Source organism: Onthophagus taurus, chromosome 11, assembly GCF_036711975.1.
Source record: "Onthophagus taurus isolate NC chromosome 11, IU_Otau_3.0, whole genome shotgun sequence".
NCBI lineage: Eukaryota > Metazoa > Arthropoda > Insecta > Coleoptera > Scarabaeidae > Onthophagus > Onthophagus taurus.
In genome coordinates this window covers 22874325-22892063 of record NC_091976.1, presented here as the reverse complement: position 1 = coordinate 22892063, position 17739 = coordinate 22874325, and the positions used below count along the sequence as shown (strand labels likewise).

The window sequence follows — 17739 nt, the reverse complement described above, 5'->3', positions numbered from 1 at the left end:
AAAAAAGAATTTGCTAGCAGTTGCATGAAGAATGAAGAAAACGTTTGGGGTAAGGAGATATCATCAGCTATATAGCAAGGAGATCACAACAGTCAGGTTTAGATATCAACTGATGGTCGTCTAAACAATATTAAGACATATTAAATGATAAATAGAACCATTGATCTTGAATACAAACTACGTTCAATCTCCGACATCAATAATAATTGAGAATACCTTCCAGTTATCAGCAAACAGTAGCTTTCTCAGTTTTGAACTGTTTGCGTTTGCCAACAGACAGATCTTACGTTTGCTAAAATGATGGTCGTTTACCAAACATGTTTGAAGTTGGTTTTGCGTTCACCAGAAGTGTTGTTATCGATGTCTTTGTTAAAAGCTAGGCACAAGCTTCTAGGTTAGACCACTGGGGAACCTTTAAGAATGAAATCTCAATAAATCAAGACATGACGGTAGCAATAATATCTTCTAATTCCAATGATATGAAGGAATCAAGTTTTTACTTTTTTATTATAGATTTTTAACGTCAAATAAAAAATTATATTTACTTGCAATAATGACGTGTAAAATATCAAAACATCAAGAAACACATTTAAAACCTTGATAATATAATCTTTATTGGTATTAAGTATTACAACATAAAATAATATTTATTTTTCAATGAACATTTCTAAATAAAGTATTTTTATTTTCCTTAAAGGTAATTATTTTTTGCAACAAGAAGTTGAGGTTGTTCCGCAAGATCCTCCTCCGCAACTCTTCTTAGTTCCCGTTTTGCAAGAACATTCAGTACAACAACAATTTGGGCCGCATTTGCAAGAACATCCTTCGCACCCGCATTTATCGCCGCAACAACATTTCGAAGATTCCTTTTTGCAACCGCAGCTTTTGCAGGAACAAGAAGTTGATTCGCAGCTGCAGGAACAGTCTTGGCAATTGCAGCTATCGCCGCAACAACATTTACGCGATTCTTTTTTACAGCAACAGTCGGAACAGGAACACTTTCCGGAATCTGATCCGCACGAACACGTGCAATTTTTGCATGTGCATTTATCGCCGCAACAACATTTCGATTTTTTGCAACAGCAGTTTTCGCAGGTACACGCATCGGGGGACGAACCGCAATTACAGGAACAGTTTTCGCATTTGCAGTTTGTGCCGCAACAACAGGATTTTGCCAATTCTAAATGGTAAGATAAAAATATATGCTTAATGTTTTTTTTTTTTTAATTTAAATTAATAGATGATTAAGTATAAAAATAAATTGAAAATCCTCCAAACAAATATTTATTATTAAATATTATTGCAAAAGATAAAGATAAAAAGTACTCACTGCTTTCCATGGTTTATAACCGTTTCTCCTAGATGTCACTGTTGGTTTAACTTGTAGAACACTTCACTAAGTTTGAGTGGATGCCGTATTGTATACGCTTATATAGATAATATTGGGGCCGTGTGCACTTGCAGACCGCCAATATTGAATGCTAGAAGTTTCTGGAGTTTTCTGTTTACAGAATATTTAGGCAGTGTGCACTTTTCTGCCGTTATGACAACATGTTATTCATTATTTTATCATTTTCTATGATTCACCGGAAGAAGGAAACAAATTTATTAAATTTTATGCTACGTAGTCAAGAATGCGAGAAATTAAAGAATAATTTAAAGCATTAATTATAAATTTTTGAGTTTTAATTCTTCTTGTCGAGATTAATTGATGAACTAAGATATTCACAGTTGTTTGTGTTATTATATTTTAACTTCTAAATGTTAATTTTGGAAAGAGGTCAATTTTTTATGTGTATTTGTTTTACTAGATAAGATTTTGGTTACATACTGAAACGACAAGTATACGTTTCTGTTGATGTAATCATATCAGATATTTTACTTCATCTACTTCTTTATAGATGGACATTCTATCACTATTTTATTTCTCTGATTTAAAATATCCTTGTTTATAGATACGTAGAATTGGTGGACTAAATTTAGTTCGAGAACATGACTATTGGCTACGAATATACTAAAAGTACATAAAGTTGCCTAAAATAGAAGTATGAAGGATATATTTTTGTTGCGGCTAATCAATCATTTTTGGCATCAATTTCCAAGAATGATGGCTTAGAATTCTAGGCGCTACACACTTGTCGAAAAATGTCGCCAACAAAACATTGAAAAGATTCTTCTGGCATCCTTGAGGGGTAAGAATTATTATGAATATGCTGTATTTTTGAATGTCTAAACTCTTTTTCTACGTTTCATAATCCAGCCTTAATTTTTGAAAAACGCCTAACTTCTTTCATTGCCAAATTTAATTTGTGTACTCAATAGGCTTTTCTACAAATTTTAAAACCAAAAGTACTCTTCCGAAACAAAGCTGATTATATAAAAACGGATTACTACGTTATTCAGAATTTTTAATATTCGTAGTATAAAAGCAAATGTATGGAAACCAATCTGAAGAATCCACTAATAAATCTACCAGGTATTAATTGGAGATACTTACCCAAAAGAATGATCAAAAAATCAATTCCATTAGAGTTTTAGTTATATATCGGCAACCTTGCTATCCATGCATAGAAAGTCGTCAGTGGCTCCTAAAACCAATAACCCAGAAATTATTCTGGATTGTAATACTAACAAGGATGGAGCCAACATGGTGGCTAGAGTACGTGTTTTATTTCAATTGATTAACATATCACGTATAGTCAGATCTTGTACAATGACTATCACGTTGAAAAACTATAAAAATACAGAAAGAAATATGCGAAGGGGTTTGCAAAGTCTTTTTTTGATGGAACCTTACTTAGAAGAGAGAGAAAGAGTTTGCTATCTGATACGCAAGTCTTCCTCAATAAAAACTATTGGCCTTGAACAACATGATGAAGAATCGCCGTCACAAATACGAAAAAATTGTTTTTATTATGGAAGGCAAAAGAACAGAAGCACTTGAGTATAATTGATGATGTCAAAGTTTGATATCAAAGCTTAAGTTTTTAATCTTCGTCTTCTTTCAAAACTATGTGATCATAATGAGGAAAATTACATGCTGCTCCATATGGAGGTATGCTAGTTCTATAACGGTTTGATTGGCTAACAGCTGGTTTTATCTACAGGATAAATAAACAAAAACTGGTAAAAGCTCTTAGGGTATCTGTGACGTTTCTAGTAGCATAGGGCTTTTATTTAACAGTGATGATGCAATGGCACACCAAACTACAAAGAAGAGACGTTGAACTTATTGCCAGATGTATGTAGATTCAAAAATTTATGATTTGTGCCTACCCCATCCAATTCCAAACATTACTTTTATGTCTAAAATCTTGGGTGACTGAATCCAATTTATGCTAGGAGATAATCTTGAAATAAATTAAGTGTGATGGAAATATTATAGGAGATATACTTAGTAATATATTTGAAGTAGTAAAGAATAATGATATAATAAACATCAACATTTTCTTTTATTTACAAATATACAAAATAATTTCGACAAATATCTACAATATATTATGGTATACATACACGTTATCACAAAAATAAGATTACATACGTTTGTGATGGTTATAAATTAAATATAATAAAACAAACAAAAAAAAACTTTGTTAGGTACTTTGCATATTTGGTATGAAAAAAATGATTGTTAAAAAGAAATCTGCAGAATATTTTTGTCTTAAACTAAGGTATCTAACAGTTCTTTGGTAAAATGTGTCTTATACGGTGAAAAATTCTCGCCCACTTCCTGCCTTTGATTCAGTCCTTGCGAATACAACAACGCCTGTAACATTTCAAACTCGTGGTCTTCATTTAAAAGGTCTTTATGGAGATTATCGAGAAAACTTCGTCTCGTTTCTAACATTTCTTTAGTTTCTTCGAGGACTACTTCGTTGTGTTGCATTTCGCAGGCTCCTTTTGCCATTTCTTTCCTTAAGTCGCCTAAAGCTTTCGTCATTTCATCCGTTTTTTCTTTCGTTTTATCGTATTTCTTAAAGTTAGCGTGTAACCTTACTAAACATTCTTCTTCTTTTAATAACTTTTTATTTAATTTATTTATCATTTCGAATAATTCTAATTGTTCCCTTACGTTTGTTTCACTTAATGTTGAATTGGTATCATCGTCTTTTAAGTCTTTATGAAACTCTTCTGATGATGGTGAAAATCTTTCAAGAGGACTCTAAAAATTAGAATTAATTGAAATTAAAAATTTTTGATTTAAATGATTGATGAAACTTACTTCTGATGAATTAATCGGTTTTTTGTGGTTACTTTGTTCGCTATCTCCTTCCGTTACAACTCCACTATCGCTGTGTTTATCTGTTGCTGATGGATCAAAATCATTTTCGGGATCAACAGCTTCTGAGAGTCCTTTTAAATATGTTTCTAATAAATAGTTACTACCGTGTTTTCGAACTCTCGCTCGGTGTGCTTTATCTTCTAAAAAACCAATTTGATGTTCACTATGTCTGGAAAAAGGTGGAAAAAATGTAAAAATAAATTTTTAACAATCACAGAAAATTTATTTAGTATTCACAATTCATAACCAAATGATTCACGTCATGTTTTTCTTGAGGGGCTGTCTGAGTCATACTTTTGCTCGTCTCCTTTTCAATGCGATCTTTTTGTAACGTGACTAACATATGGCGTGAAAAGATGGGTTCACAATAAAAAAGAATTTGAAGTGTGTATGTTCCATATGTCGGACTTTGTTGTGATTCTCGTTAAATCTTTTTTTATTGCATACCTTAATTTTTTTAGTTGTCTTCGTATAACTTCTCCTTGTGCCAAAACCAACTTCAACAATTCTTCTGTACTCGATGGTTGTTTTTCGTTTTGAAGAGCGTTTAAACGTTTCGGATGGATCGTTTTCCAAGAATTTCTATCTGACCATGTACTCGAATCTGATTTGAATCGGGTTCTTCGCGATGTTGCGCCATCGCTTTTTATCCTTCTCAATGAAATTTTTACCTAAAATATAAAAAAAATTAATTAAAAATTAATTTTAATTTTTAAATAAATAAAAGTTACTTCGGGTTGAGCTCTCCCCCAGGCATTCCAAATATCTAAAATACTCGAATTTGGATCTAAAGGTTGTTCAACGCCTCTCCATCTTTCCGTTATATGATACTGATCTGGCGAACTTACATGACGTCCCTTTAATAAAAAAATAAATAATAAATGTAAATTGTAGGTTCTCATTAGAAGATGAGCAAGAAATTTCTAGTTATGAATAATTTCCGCGGTCTGATTGACGTTGATTAGAGATCGAAACCTCTCAACTCCTTCAATTTATTGATTTAATGATATCGCAATGATTCTATTTTTTTGCCGATCATTTTTTGCTTTCAATTAAAAAATAAACGGTTTTTTCTTCTTAAATACAGTTTCCTATTTAGGTATATTATAATAGAGTGGGAAAAGATAATGATATTAATGTATGCGATAATCCCATAGTAAGTAATCGACTACAGGAAAAGCAAAGCAAACCCTGGCTCTTTTTTTAATTCGATCCGGACTCGTTTTTGTCCCGGCCGATTATTAATCCCACAAGACAACTGGCGCCGTAGATACATAAATACATGAAAACCCGCTCCTTTTAAAGCAGAGAACGAAAGAGGATGTGGTCGTCAATCCTCCTCCCGATAAAGCACCGGAAGTTAACGCGTGAGAACAATTTCAATAGACATCAAAGAAAAAATTACTCAAAACGTGTTTATTTTATGAAATCAATCAATTTATCAGGTCTCTAAAATTATTTTTTGAATTGTTATGTGGTTATGCGAAGTGTTGTGCGAAGATTTTTCTAGCCCCCAATTAGATAGGATTTTACATGTATAGTATTTTGATTATAAGAAGAGAAGCACTCAACCATTTAATCAAATAAGTCAATTATCTCCTTTATTAATTGACCAATTTTAGTCGTCAACATCTCCATCGAAAGTATGATCCACGCTGAATGCGAAAATGGAAATGCCCGATCTCTAAATTTATTAAATAAGTACGTATAATTGTTTAAACGACTCCGGTGACTTTACTGCCTGGAAGTCTACTCCCCAATTACATATTTTTTTTGTAAACGAATTACTACTAGAGAACAAACTAATGTGAAAATGTTTGAAATAGTCTAGATGTTCTAGAATAGACTGATTTAAAATATATTTGTACTAAAACAGAAAATCTTTTTCTAATTTTTGGTTTTAGTATTTCTACCTTTAATATAATTTATTGTTGTTCTTAGTACTTTTCTAGTCTTTTTTTTACCGGCGAGACGATAGCAACAAACTTTTTCCCTTATATTTCTCGGGCCCATATCTTCGTTATCTAGAAAGATAGCGAAAAACTCTTTTCTCTATCTTAAACCGAGAGCAAAAAAAACTGCATTTAAATTACCTCAAAATTACTACACTTCACGGCCTTGTGCAGCCGTTATCAGAAGGAAATTGAACAAATGGTTTACATATTCGGAAAGAGCTGACCTTGGATTATCTTATTCCGAGTTTTCATCCGTCAATGTCTGTCGCCGTCTGTAAAAAAAACGCTCCTGGAAAAGAGCCTACAGTTGGCAACAAACTTTACCTTTGTATTTCCATCTACTTTTCGGACGGATGACTTTGTCATTTATAACGTTAGCGAAAAATTAAGAACAGGGTTGGAAAGCTAGGTCTTTTCTCTATCTAAAACCGAGTTTTTGTCCGCCGATATGTTGACAATGAGAGCAACGATATGATAACAACGATGTTTATAGAAAATAAGAAATTATATATATAAATCTTCATGAAATTTGCTTTAAAATGTTCTTTATTTCATGGTGATATCTCAATTCGTTCTTGATATACGATTTTTTTTTAAATTTACATTTCATGACACAAAAAATAAGGGATGATGCATAATCTAACGTCTTGGCTGCTTTGTTTTAATTATTTGTTGGGCATCTGATTCTTCCGCAGGAAGTGTTAAACATTGAAATTCGATTACTTAGTGCGTTTTATTTTAGTAAAATGACGTAAGTTTTATTTGAAATGTTTCGAGAAAACGAGTAATTTTTTTATTAAAAGGTTCAGTTTTGAAACCAAAAAAACGATTTAAAACAGCTTCGCCCCGTCGTCTTTATATTTTTTGTTTATTCACCTCCAGTATTTCTTCTTCACACAATAAATTAAGGAGGGGATGTTTAGAAGTTGATTCGCTAATAACGCATTTTAGTTGCTGTGCGGGCTTTTAAGGGTGATCAAGTAGTTTTGAAAAATAAAACTTATTACTTGAATTATGTGATAAATACGTGCTATATTTATGCTAAGTGTTATGTGATGCTAGTGATGTGATATAGTTGAGATCATCGGATTGCTATTCTATGGATGTTAAAAGGTATCGTATTAATTCATTTTTTTTGTCACTATAAATTAATTTGTCTTTTCTTTTCAGCTGAGCTTCGAAGTAAAATCCAAGGGAAACAACATCCATTCGGTGAGTCGTTTTCAATTTTATTAATTTACCAAAACATATCGGGATAATTCGCGATTTGAACGGTGTAATGTTGCCAGATAAAAACCGTTTGAATGCTACTCATTGGATTTGTGCTTGAAAAACAGTACCATTCAATAAATTTTTGCATTTTGTGCTTGTAAAATTATAAAGCTTTAATTATTAACATTGTCAAGACATGAAATAATTAGAAATTGAGTCTAAATTACCCCAAATAATACTAGTATAATCTACTTCAAGCTTTTTAAGGGGGGAGTCTCTTTTTTTATATCAAATAAAACGATTTCTTTGGGAATTTTTGGCGGCCAAATTATGTGGTATTTCAATTTAATCTTTGCATATGTTTTCATGATATTAAATCTTAATTAAATTTGTTTTAAAATATTTTTTGTTTCATGATGATATCTCAATTCGTTCTTGAGATAAGATTTTTTTAAAATATATATTCCATGATACCAAAAATAAGGGATGATGCATAATCCAACGTCTTGGCTGCTTCGTTTTAATTATTTCTTGAACACCTGATTCTTTTGCAGGAAGTCTTAAACAATGAAATTCGATTAGTGCGTTTTAATTTAGTAAAATAACGTACATTTTATTTGAAACGTTTCGAGAAAACGAGTAATTTTTTTATTGAAAGGTTGAGTTTTCAACCCGAAAAACGATTTGAAACCGCTTCCCCCGTCGTCTTTACATTTTTTGTTTATTCACCTCCAGTATTTCTTCTTCACACAATAAATTAAGGAGGGGATGTTTAGAAGTTGATTCGCTAATAACGCATTTTAGTTGCTGTGCGGGCTTTTAAGGGTGATCAAGTAGTTTTGAAAAATAAAACTTATTACTTGAATTGAGTGATAAATACGTGCTATATTTATGCTAAGTGTTATGTGATGCTAGTGATATGATATAGTTGAGATCATCGGATTGCTATTTTATGGATGTTAAAAGGTATCGTATTAATTCATTTTTTTTTGTCACTATAAATTAATTTGTCTTTTCTTTCCAGCTGAGCTTCGAAGTAAAATCCAAGGGAAACAACATCCATTCGGTGAGTCGTTTTCAATTTTATTAATTTACCAAAACATATCGGGATAATTCGCGATTTGAACGGTGTAATGTTGCCAGATAAAAACCGTTTGAATGCTACTCATTGGATTTGTGCTTGAAAAATAGTACCATTCAATAAATTTTTGCATTTTGTGCTTGTAAAATTATAAAGCTTTAATTATTAACATTGTCAAGACATGAAATAATTTGAAATTGGGTCTAAACTACCCCAAATAATACTAGTATAATCTACTTCAAGCTTTTTAAGGGGGGAGTCTCTTTTTTTTATATCAAATAAAACGATTTCTTTGGGAATTTTTGGCGGCCAAATTATGTGGTATTTCAATTTAATCTTTGCATATGTTTTCATGATATTAAATCTTAATTAAATTTGTTTTAAAATATTTTTTGTTTCATGATGATATCTCAATTCGTTCTTGAGATAAGATTTTTTTAAAATATATATTTCATGATACCAAAAATAAGGGATGATGCATAATCCAACGTCTTGGCTGCTTCGTTTTAATTATTTCTTGGACACCTGATTCTTTTGCAGGAAGTCTTAAACAATGAAATTCGATTAGTGCGTTTTATTTTAGTAAAATAACGTACATTTTATTTGAAACGTTTCGAGAAAACGAGTAATTTTTTTATTTCAAGGTTGAGTTTTCAATCCAAAAAACGATTTAAAACCGCTTCGCCCCGCCGACTTTACATTTTTTGTTTATTCACCTCCAGTTTTCCTTCTTCACACAATAAATTAAGGAGGGGATGTTTAGAAGTTGATTCGCTAATAACGCATTTTAGTTGCTGTGCGGGCTTTTAAGGGTGATCAAGTAGTTTTGAAAAATAAAACTTATTACTTGAATTGTGTGATAAATACGTGCTATATTTATGCTAAGTGTTATGTGATGCTAGTGATGTGATATAGTTGAGATCATCGGATTGCTATTCTATGGATGTTAAAATTTATCGTATTAATTCATTTTTTTTTGTCACTATAAATTAATTTGTCTTTTCTTTCCAGCTGAGCTTCGAAGTAAAATCCAAGGGAAACAACATCCATTCGGTGAGTCGTTTTCAATTTTATTAATTTACCAAAACATATCGGGATAATTCGCGATTTGAACGGTGTAATGTTGCCAGATAAAAACCGTTTGAATGCTACTCATTGGATTTGTGCTTGAAAAACAGTACCATTCAATAAATTTTTGCATTTTGTGCTTGTAAAATTATAAAGCTTTAATTATTAACATTGTCAAGACATGAAATAATTTGAAATTGAGTCTAAACTACCCCAAATAATACTAGTATAATCTACTTCAAGCTTTTTAAGGGGGGAGTCTCTTTTTTTATATCAAATAAAACGATTTCTTTGGGAATTTATGGCGGCCAAATTATGTGGTATTTCAATTTAATCTTTGCATATGTTTTCATGATATTAAATCTTAATTAAATTTGTTTTAAAATATTTTTTGTTTCATGATGATATCTCAATTCGTTCTTGAGATAAGATTTTTTTAAAATATATATTTCATGATACCAAAAATAAGGGATGATGCATAATCCAACGTCTTGGCTGCTTCGTTTTAATTATTTCTTGGACACCTGATTCTTTTGCAGGAAGTCTTAAACAATGAAATTCGATTAGTGCGTTTTAATTTAGTAAAATAACGTACATTTTATTTGAAACGTTTCGAGAAAACGAGTAATTTTTTTATTTCAAGGTTGAGTTTTCAATCCAAAAAACGATTTAAAACCGCTTCGCCCCGCCGACATTACATTTTTTGTTTATTCACCTCCAGTTTTCCTCCTTCACACAATAAATTAAGGAGGGGATGTTTGGAAGTTAATTCGCTAATAACGCATTTTAGTTTATGTGCGGGCATTTAAGGGTGATAGAGTAGTTTTGAAAAATAAACCTTATTACTTGAATTAAGTCATAAATACGAGCTATATTTATGCTAAGTGTTAGGTGATGTTAGTGATGTGATATAGTTGAGATCATCGGATTGCTATTCTATGGATGTTAAAAGGTATCGTATTAATTCATTTTTTTTTGTCACAATAAATTAATTTATCTTTTCTTTCCAGCTGAGCTTCGAAGTAAAATCCAAGGGAAACAACATCCATTCGGTGAGTCGTTTTCAATTTTATTAATTTACCAAAACATATCGGGATAATTCGCGATTTGAACGGTGTAATGTTGCCAGATAAAAACCGTTTGAATGCTACTCATTGGATTTGTGCTTGAAAAACAGTACCATTCAATAAATTTTTGCATTTTGTGCTTGTAAAATTATAAAGCTTTAATTATTAACATTGTCAAGACATGAAATAATTTGAAATTGAGTCTAAACTACCCCAAATAATACTAGTATAATCTACTTCAAGCTTTTTAAGGGGGGAGTCTCTTTTTTTATATCAAATAAAACGATTTCTTTGGGAATTTTTGGCTGCTAAATTATGTGGTATTTCAATTTAATCTTTGCATATGTTTTCATGATATTAAATCTTCATTAAATTTGCTTTAAAATATTTTTTGTTTCATGATGATATCTCAATACGTTCTTAAGATAAGATTTTTTTAAAATATATATTTCATGATACCAAAAATAAGGGATGATGCATAATCCAACGTCTTGGCTGCTTCGTTTTAATTATTTCTTGGACACCTGATTCTTTTGCAGGAAGTCTTAAGCAATGAAATTCGATTAGTGCGTTTTAATTTAGTAAAATAACGTACATTTTATTTGAAACGTTTCGAGAAAACGAGTAATTTTTTTATTTCAAGGTTGAGTTTTCAATCCAAAAAACGATTTAAAACCGCTTCGCCCCGCCGACTTTACATTTTTTGTTTATTCACCTCCAGTTTTCCTTCTTCACACAATAAATTAAGGAGGGGATGTTTAGAAGTTGATTCGCTAATAACGCATTTTAGTTGCTGTGCGGGCTTTTAAGGGTGATCAAGTAGTTTTGAAAAATAAAACTTATTACTTGAATTGAGTGATAAATACGTGCTATATTTATGCTAAGTGTTATGTGATGCTAGTGATGTGATATAGTTGAGATCATCGGATTGCTATTTTATGGATGTTAAAAGGTATCGTATTAATTCATTTTTTTTTGTCACTATAAATTAATTTGTCTTTTCTTTCCAGCTGAGCTTCGAAGTAAAATCCAAGGGAAACAACATTCATTCGGTGAGTCGTTTTCAATTTTATTAATTTACCAAAACATATCAGGATAATTCGCGATTTGAACGGTGTAATGTTGCCAGATAAAAACCGTTTGAATACTACTCATTGGATTTGTGCTTGAAAAACAGTACCATTCAATAAATTTTTGCATTTTGTGCTTGTAAAATTATAAAGCTTTAATTATTAACATTGTCAAGACATGAAATAATTTGAAATTGAGTCTAAACTACCCCAAATAATACTAGTATAATCTACTTCAAGCTTTTTAAGGGGGGAGTCTCTTTTTTTATATCAAATAAAACGATTTCTTTGGGAATTTTTGGCGGCCAAATTACGTGGTATTTCAATTTAATCTTTGCATATGTTTTCATGATATTAAATCTTCATTAAATTTGTTTTAAAATATTTTTTGTTTCATGATGATATCTCAATTCGTTCTTGAGATAAGATTTTTTTAAAATATATATATTTCATGATACCAAAAATAAGGGATGATGCATAATCCAACGTCTTGGCTGCTTCGTTTTAATTATTTCTTGGACACCTGATTCTTTTGCAGGAAGTCTTAAACAATGAAATTCGATTAGTGCGTTTTAATTTAGTAAAATAACGTACATTTTATTTGAAACGTTTCGAGAAAACGAGTAATTTTTTTATTTCAAGGTTGAGTTTTCAATCCAAAAAACGATTTAAAACCGCTTCGCCCCGCCGACTTTACATTTTTTGTTTATTCACCTCCAGTATTTCTTCTTCACACAATAAATTAAGGAGGGGATGTTTAGAAGTTGATTCGCTAATAACGCATTTTAGTTGCTGTGCGGGCTTTTAAGGGTGATCAAGTAGTTTTGAAAAATAAAACTTATTACTTGAATTGAGTGATAAATACGTGCTATATTTATGCTAAGTGTTATGTGATGCTAGTGATGTGATATAGTTGAGATCATCGGATTGCTATTCTATGGATGTTAAAAGGTATCGTATTAATTCATTTCTTTTGTCACTATAAATTAATTTGTCTTTTCTTTCCAGCTGAGCTTCGAAGTAAAATCCAAGGGAAACAACATCCATTCGGTGAGTCGTTTTCAATTTTATTAATTTACCAAAACATGTCGGGATAATTCGCGATTTTAACGGTGTAATGTTGCCAGATAAAAACCGTTTGAATGCTACTCATTGGATTTGTGCTTGAAAAACAGTACCATTCAATAAATTTTTGCATTTTGTGCTTGTAAAATTATCAAGTTTTAATTATTAACATTGTCAAGACATGAAATAATTTGAAATTGAGTCTAAACTACCCCAAATAATACTAGTATAATCTACTTCAAGCTTTTTAATGGGGGAGTCTCCTTTTTTATATCAAATAAAACGATTTCTTTGGGAATTTTTGGCGGCCAAATTATGTGGTATTTCAATTTAATCTTTGCATATGTTTTCATGATATTAAATCTTAATTAAATTTGTTTTAAAATATTTTTTGTTTCATGATGATATCTCAATTCGTTCTTGAGATAAGATTTTTTTAAAATATATATTTCATGATACCAAAAATAAGGGATGATGCATAATCCAACGTCTTGGCTGCTTCGTTTTAATTATTTCTTGGACACCTGATTCTTTTGCAGGAAGTCTTAAACAATGAAATTCGATTAGTGCGTTTTAATTTAGTAAAATAACGTACATTTTATTTGAAACGTTTCGAGAAAACGAGTAATTTTTTTATTTCAAGGTTGAGTTTCCAATCCAAAAAACGATTTAAAACCGCTTCGCCCCGCCGACTTTACATTTTTTGTTTATTCACCTCCAGTATTTCTTCTTCACACAATAAATTAAGGAGGGGATGTTTAGAAGTTGATTCGCTAATAACGCATTTTAGTTGCTGTGCGGGCTTTTAAGGGTGATAGAGTAGTTTTGAAAAATAAAACTTATTACTTGAATTGTGTGATAAATACGTGCTATATTTATGCTAAGTGTTATGTGATGCTAGTGATGTGATATAGTTGAGATCATCGGATTGCTATTCTATGGATGTTAAAAGGTATCGTATTAATTCATTTTTTTTGTCACTATAAATTAATTTGTCTTTTCTTTCCAGCTGAGCTTCGAAGTAAAATCCAAGGGAAACAACATCCATTCGGTGAGTCGTTTTCAATTTTATTAATTTACCAAAACATATCGGGATAATTCGCGATTTGAACGGTGTAATGTTGCCAGATAAAAACCGTTTGAATGCTACTCATTGGATTTGTACTTGAAGAACGGTACCATTCATCATTTTTTTCATTTTGCGCTTGAAAAATTATAAAGCTTTAATTATTAACATTCTCAAGACATGAAATAATTTGAAATTGAGTCTAAACTACCCCAAATAATACTAGTATAATCTACTTCAAGCTTTTTAAGGGGGGAGTCTCTTTTTTTATATCAAATAAAACGATTTCTTTGGGAATTTTTGGCGGCCAAATTATGTGGTATTTCAATTTAATCTTTGCATATGTTTTCAAGATATTAAATCTTCATTAAATTTGCTTTAAAATATTTTTTATTTCATGATGATATCTCAATTCGTTCTTGAGATACGATTTTTTTAAAATTTATATTTCATGACACAAAAAATAAGGGATGATGCATAATCCAACGTCTCGGCTGCTTCGTTTTAATTATTTCTTGGACACCTGATTCTTTTGCAGGAAGTCTTAAACAATGAAATTCGATTAGTGCGTTTTAATTTAGTAAAATAACGTACATTTTATTTGAAACGTTTCGAGAAAACGAGTAATTTTTTTATTGAAAGGTTGAGTTTTAAAACCAAAAAACGATTTAAAACCGCTTCGCCCCGTCATCTTTACATTTTTTGTTTATTCACCTCCAGTATTTCTTCTTCACACAATAAATTAAGGAGGGGATGTTTAGAAGTTGATTCGCTAATAACGCATTTTAGTTGCTGTGCGGGCTTTTAAGGGTGATCAAGTAGTTTTGAAAAATAAAACTTATTACTTGAATTGAGTGATAAATACGTGCTATATTTATGCTAAGTGTTATGTGATGCTAGTGATGTGATATAGTTGAGATCATCGGATTGCTATTCTATGGATGTTAAAAGGTATCGTATTAATTCATTTTTTTTTGTCACTATAAATTAATTTGTCTTTTCTTTCCAGCTGAGCTTCGAAGTAAAATCCAAGGGAAACAACATCCATTCGGTGAGTCGTTTTCAATTTTATTAATTTACCAAAACATATCGGGATAATTCGCGATTTGAACGGTGTAATGTTGCCAGATAAAAACCGTTTGAATGCTACTCATTGGATTTGTGCTTGAAAAACAGTACCATTCAATAAATTTTTGCATTTTGTGCTTGTAAAATTATAAAGCTTTAATTATTAACATTGTCAAGACATGAAATAATTTGAAATTGAGTCTAAACTACCCCAAATAATACTAGTATAATCTACTTCAAGCTTTTTAAGGGGGGAGTCTCTTTTTTTATATCAAATAAAACGATTTCTTTGGGAATTTTTGCCGGCCAAATTATGTGGTATTTCAATTTAATCTTTGCATATGTTTTCATGATATTAAATCTTAATTAAATTTGTTTTAAAATATTTTTTGTTTCATGATGATATCTCAATTCGTTCTTGAGATAAGATTTTTTTAAAATATATATTTCATGATACCAAAAATAAGGGATGATGCATAATCCAACGTCTTGGCTGCTTCGTTTTAATTATTTCTTGGACACCTGATTCTTTTGCAGGAAGTCTTAAGCAATGAAATTCGATTAGTGCGTTTTAATTTAGTAAAATAACGTACATTTTATTTGAAACGTTTCGAGAAAACAAGTAATTTTTTTATTTCAAGGTTGAGTTTTCAATCCAAAAAACGATTTAAAACCGCTTCGCCCCGCCGACTTTACATTTTTTGTTTATTCACCTCCAGTTTTCCTTCTTCACACAATAAATTAAGGAGGGGATGTTTAGAAGTTGATTCGCTAATAACGCATTTTAGTTGCTGTGCGGGCTTTTAAGGGTGATCAAGTAGTTTTGAAAAATAAAACTTATTACTTGAATTGAGTGATAAATACGTGCTATATTTATGCTAAGTGTTATGTGATGCTAGTGATGTGATATAGTTGAGATCATCGGATTGCTATTCTATGGATGTTAAAAGGTATCGTATTAATTCATTTTTTTTTGTCACTATAAATTAATTTGTCTTTTCTTTCCAGCTGAGCTTCGAAGTAAAATCCAAGGGAAACAACATCCATTCGGTGAGTCGTTTTCAATTTTATTAATTTACCAAAACATATCGGGATAATTCGCGATTTGAACGGTGTAATGTTGCCAGATAAAAACCGTTTGAATGCTACTCATTGGATTTGTACTTGAAGAACGGTACCATTCATCATTTTTTTCATTTTGCGCTTGAAAAATTATAAAGCTTTAATTATTAATATTGTCAAAACATGAAATAATTTGAAATTGAGTCTAAACCACCCCAAATAATACTAGGTAGTAAAATCTACTTCAAGCTTTTTAAGGGGGAGTCTCTTTTTTTATATCAAATAAAACGATTTCTTTGGGAATTTTTGGCTGCTAAATTATGTGGTATTTCAATTTAATCTTTGCATATGTTTTCAAGATATTAAATCTTCATTAAATTTGCTTTAAAATATTTTTTATTTCATGATGATATCTCAATTCGTTCTTGAGATACGATTTTTTTAAAATTTATATTTCATGACACAAAAAATAAGGGATGATGCATAATTCAACGTCTCGGCTGCTTCGTTTTAATTATTTGTTGGACACCTGATTCTTTTGCAGGAAGTCTTAAACAATTAAATTCGATTAGTGCGTTTTATTTTAGTAAAATAACGTACATTTTATTTGAAACGTTTCGAGAAAACGAGTAATTTTTTTATTGAAAGGTTGAGTTTTCAACCCGAAAAACGATTTAAAACCGCTTCCCCCGTCGTCTTTACATTTTTTGTTTATTCACCTCCAGTTTTCCTTCTTCACACAATAAATTAAGGAGGGGATGTTTGGAAGTTGATTCGCTAATAAGACATTTTAGTTGATGTGCGGGCATTTAAGGGTGATAAAGTAGTTTTGAAAAATAAAACTTATTACTTGAATTAAGTGATAAATACGTGCTATATTTCTGATAAGTGTTAGGTGGTGTTAGTGATGTGATATAGGACATCATGGGATTGCTATTTTATGGATGTTAAAAGGTATCATATTCATTCATTTTTTTTATCACAATAAATTAATTTATCTATTCTTTCCAGCTGAGCTTCGACGTAAAATCTAAGGGAAACAACATCCATTCGGTGAGTCGTTTTTAATTTTATTAATTTACCAAAACATATCGGGATAATTCGCGATTTGCACGGTGTAATGTTGCCACATAAAAACCGTTTGAATGCTACTCATTGGATTTGTGCTTGAAAAACGGTACCATTCAATACATTTTTGCATTTTGTGATTGAAAAATTATAAAGCTTTAATTATTAACATTGTCAAAACATGATATAATTTGAAATTGAGTGTAAACCACCTCAACTAATACTAGTTAATTAATTCAAGCTTTTTAAGGGGGGAGTATCTTTTTTTGTATCAAATAAAATGATTTCTTTGGGAATTTCTGACTGCCAAATTATGTGGTATTTCAATTTAATCTTTTGCATATGTTTTCATGATATATTTACTTATTTAAAAAGAATTGTTTATAGAAAATAATCTTTATATTGTCTCTCAACCAAGTTGGTGCGTGGATTGCCTAAGTTACTGGTTGACATAATATCTATCCTTGAAATAATCTGAAACTCAAAAATCAAATGGTATTCTTTTCTATATACTTGAAACATTATTTGCAAAATGGCGCCTAATCAAATTAAGATAATTGATTTTGTTCAAAAAAGTTCTGCAGTGTTCCGAGGTGTATTGAAATCATTTCAGAATTTTGTATTTTAGCTGGTAATGTTCTTGCAGTTTGGTCTGCACTATTTTGTGAGAACAGT

General features: G+C 30.8%; 2 protein-coding genes across 3 annotated transcripts in view; one reads left to right on the top strand and one right to left on the bottom strand.

Moving 5' to 3' along the window:
• The first annotated feature begins 297 nt into the window (after positions 1-297).
• LOC139432143 (PAX-interacting protein 1-like) lies at positions 298-1191 on the top strand. The gene is made up of 2 exons (XM_071200501.1): positions 298-394; positions 698-1191. Exons 1-2 carry the CDS (start codon positions 298-300, stop codon positions 1189-1191), a joined length of 591 nt encoding a protein of 196 aa, XP_071056602.1.
• A 2239-nt stretch (positions 1192-3430) lies between these two features.
• LOC111427822 (ras association domain-containing protein 10-like) overlaps positions 3431-17739 on the bottom strand; it is a 73445-nt gene continuing 59136 nt past the window's right edge. For both annotated transcript variants that reach the window (XM_071199892.1, XM_023063147.2), the window contains exons 3-6: positions 5014-5139; positions 4730-4953; positions 4223-4451; positions 3431-4162 (exon numbers count right to left, since the gene is read on the bottom strand). In XM_071199892.1, the coding sequence (XP_071055993.1) occupies positions 3662-4162; positions 4223-4451; positions 4730-4953; positions 5014-5139 (1080 nt within the window). In that variant the 3' untranslated portion in view covers positions 3431-3661. The remainder of the gene's footprint in view (positions 4163-4222; positions 4452-4729; positions 4954-5013; positions 5140-17739) is intronic.

Bases quoted from the DNA above. Each gene is read 5' to 3' on its own strand.
- LOC139432143 (XM_071200501.1), top strand. From the start codon at position 298: ATGATGGTCGTTTACCAAACATGTTTGAAGTTGGTTTTGCGTTCACCA. The intron at 395-697 runs GTTAGACCACTG...TTTTCCTTAAAG, and splicing joins AGCTAGGCACAAGCTTCTAG to GTAATTATTTTTTGCAACAA.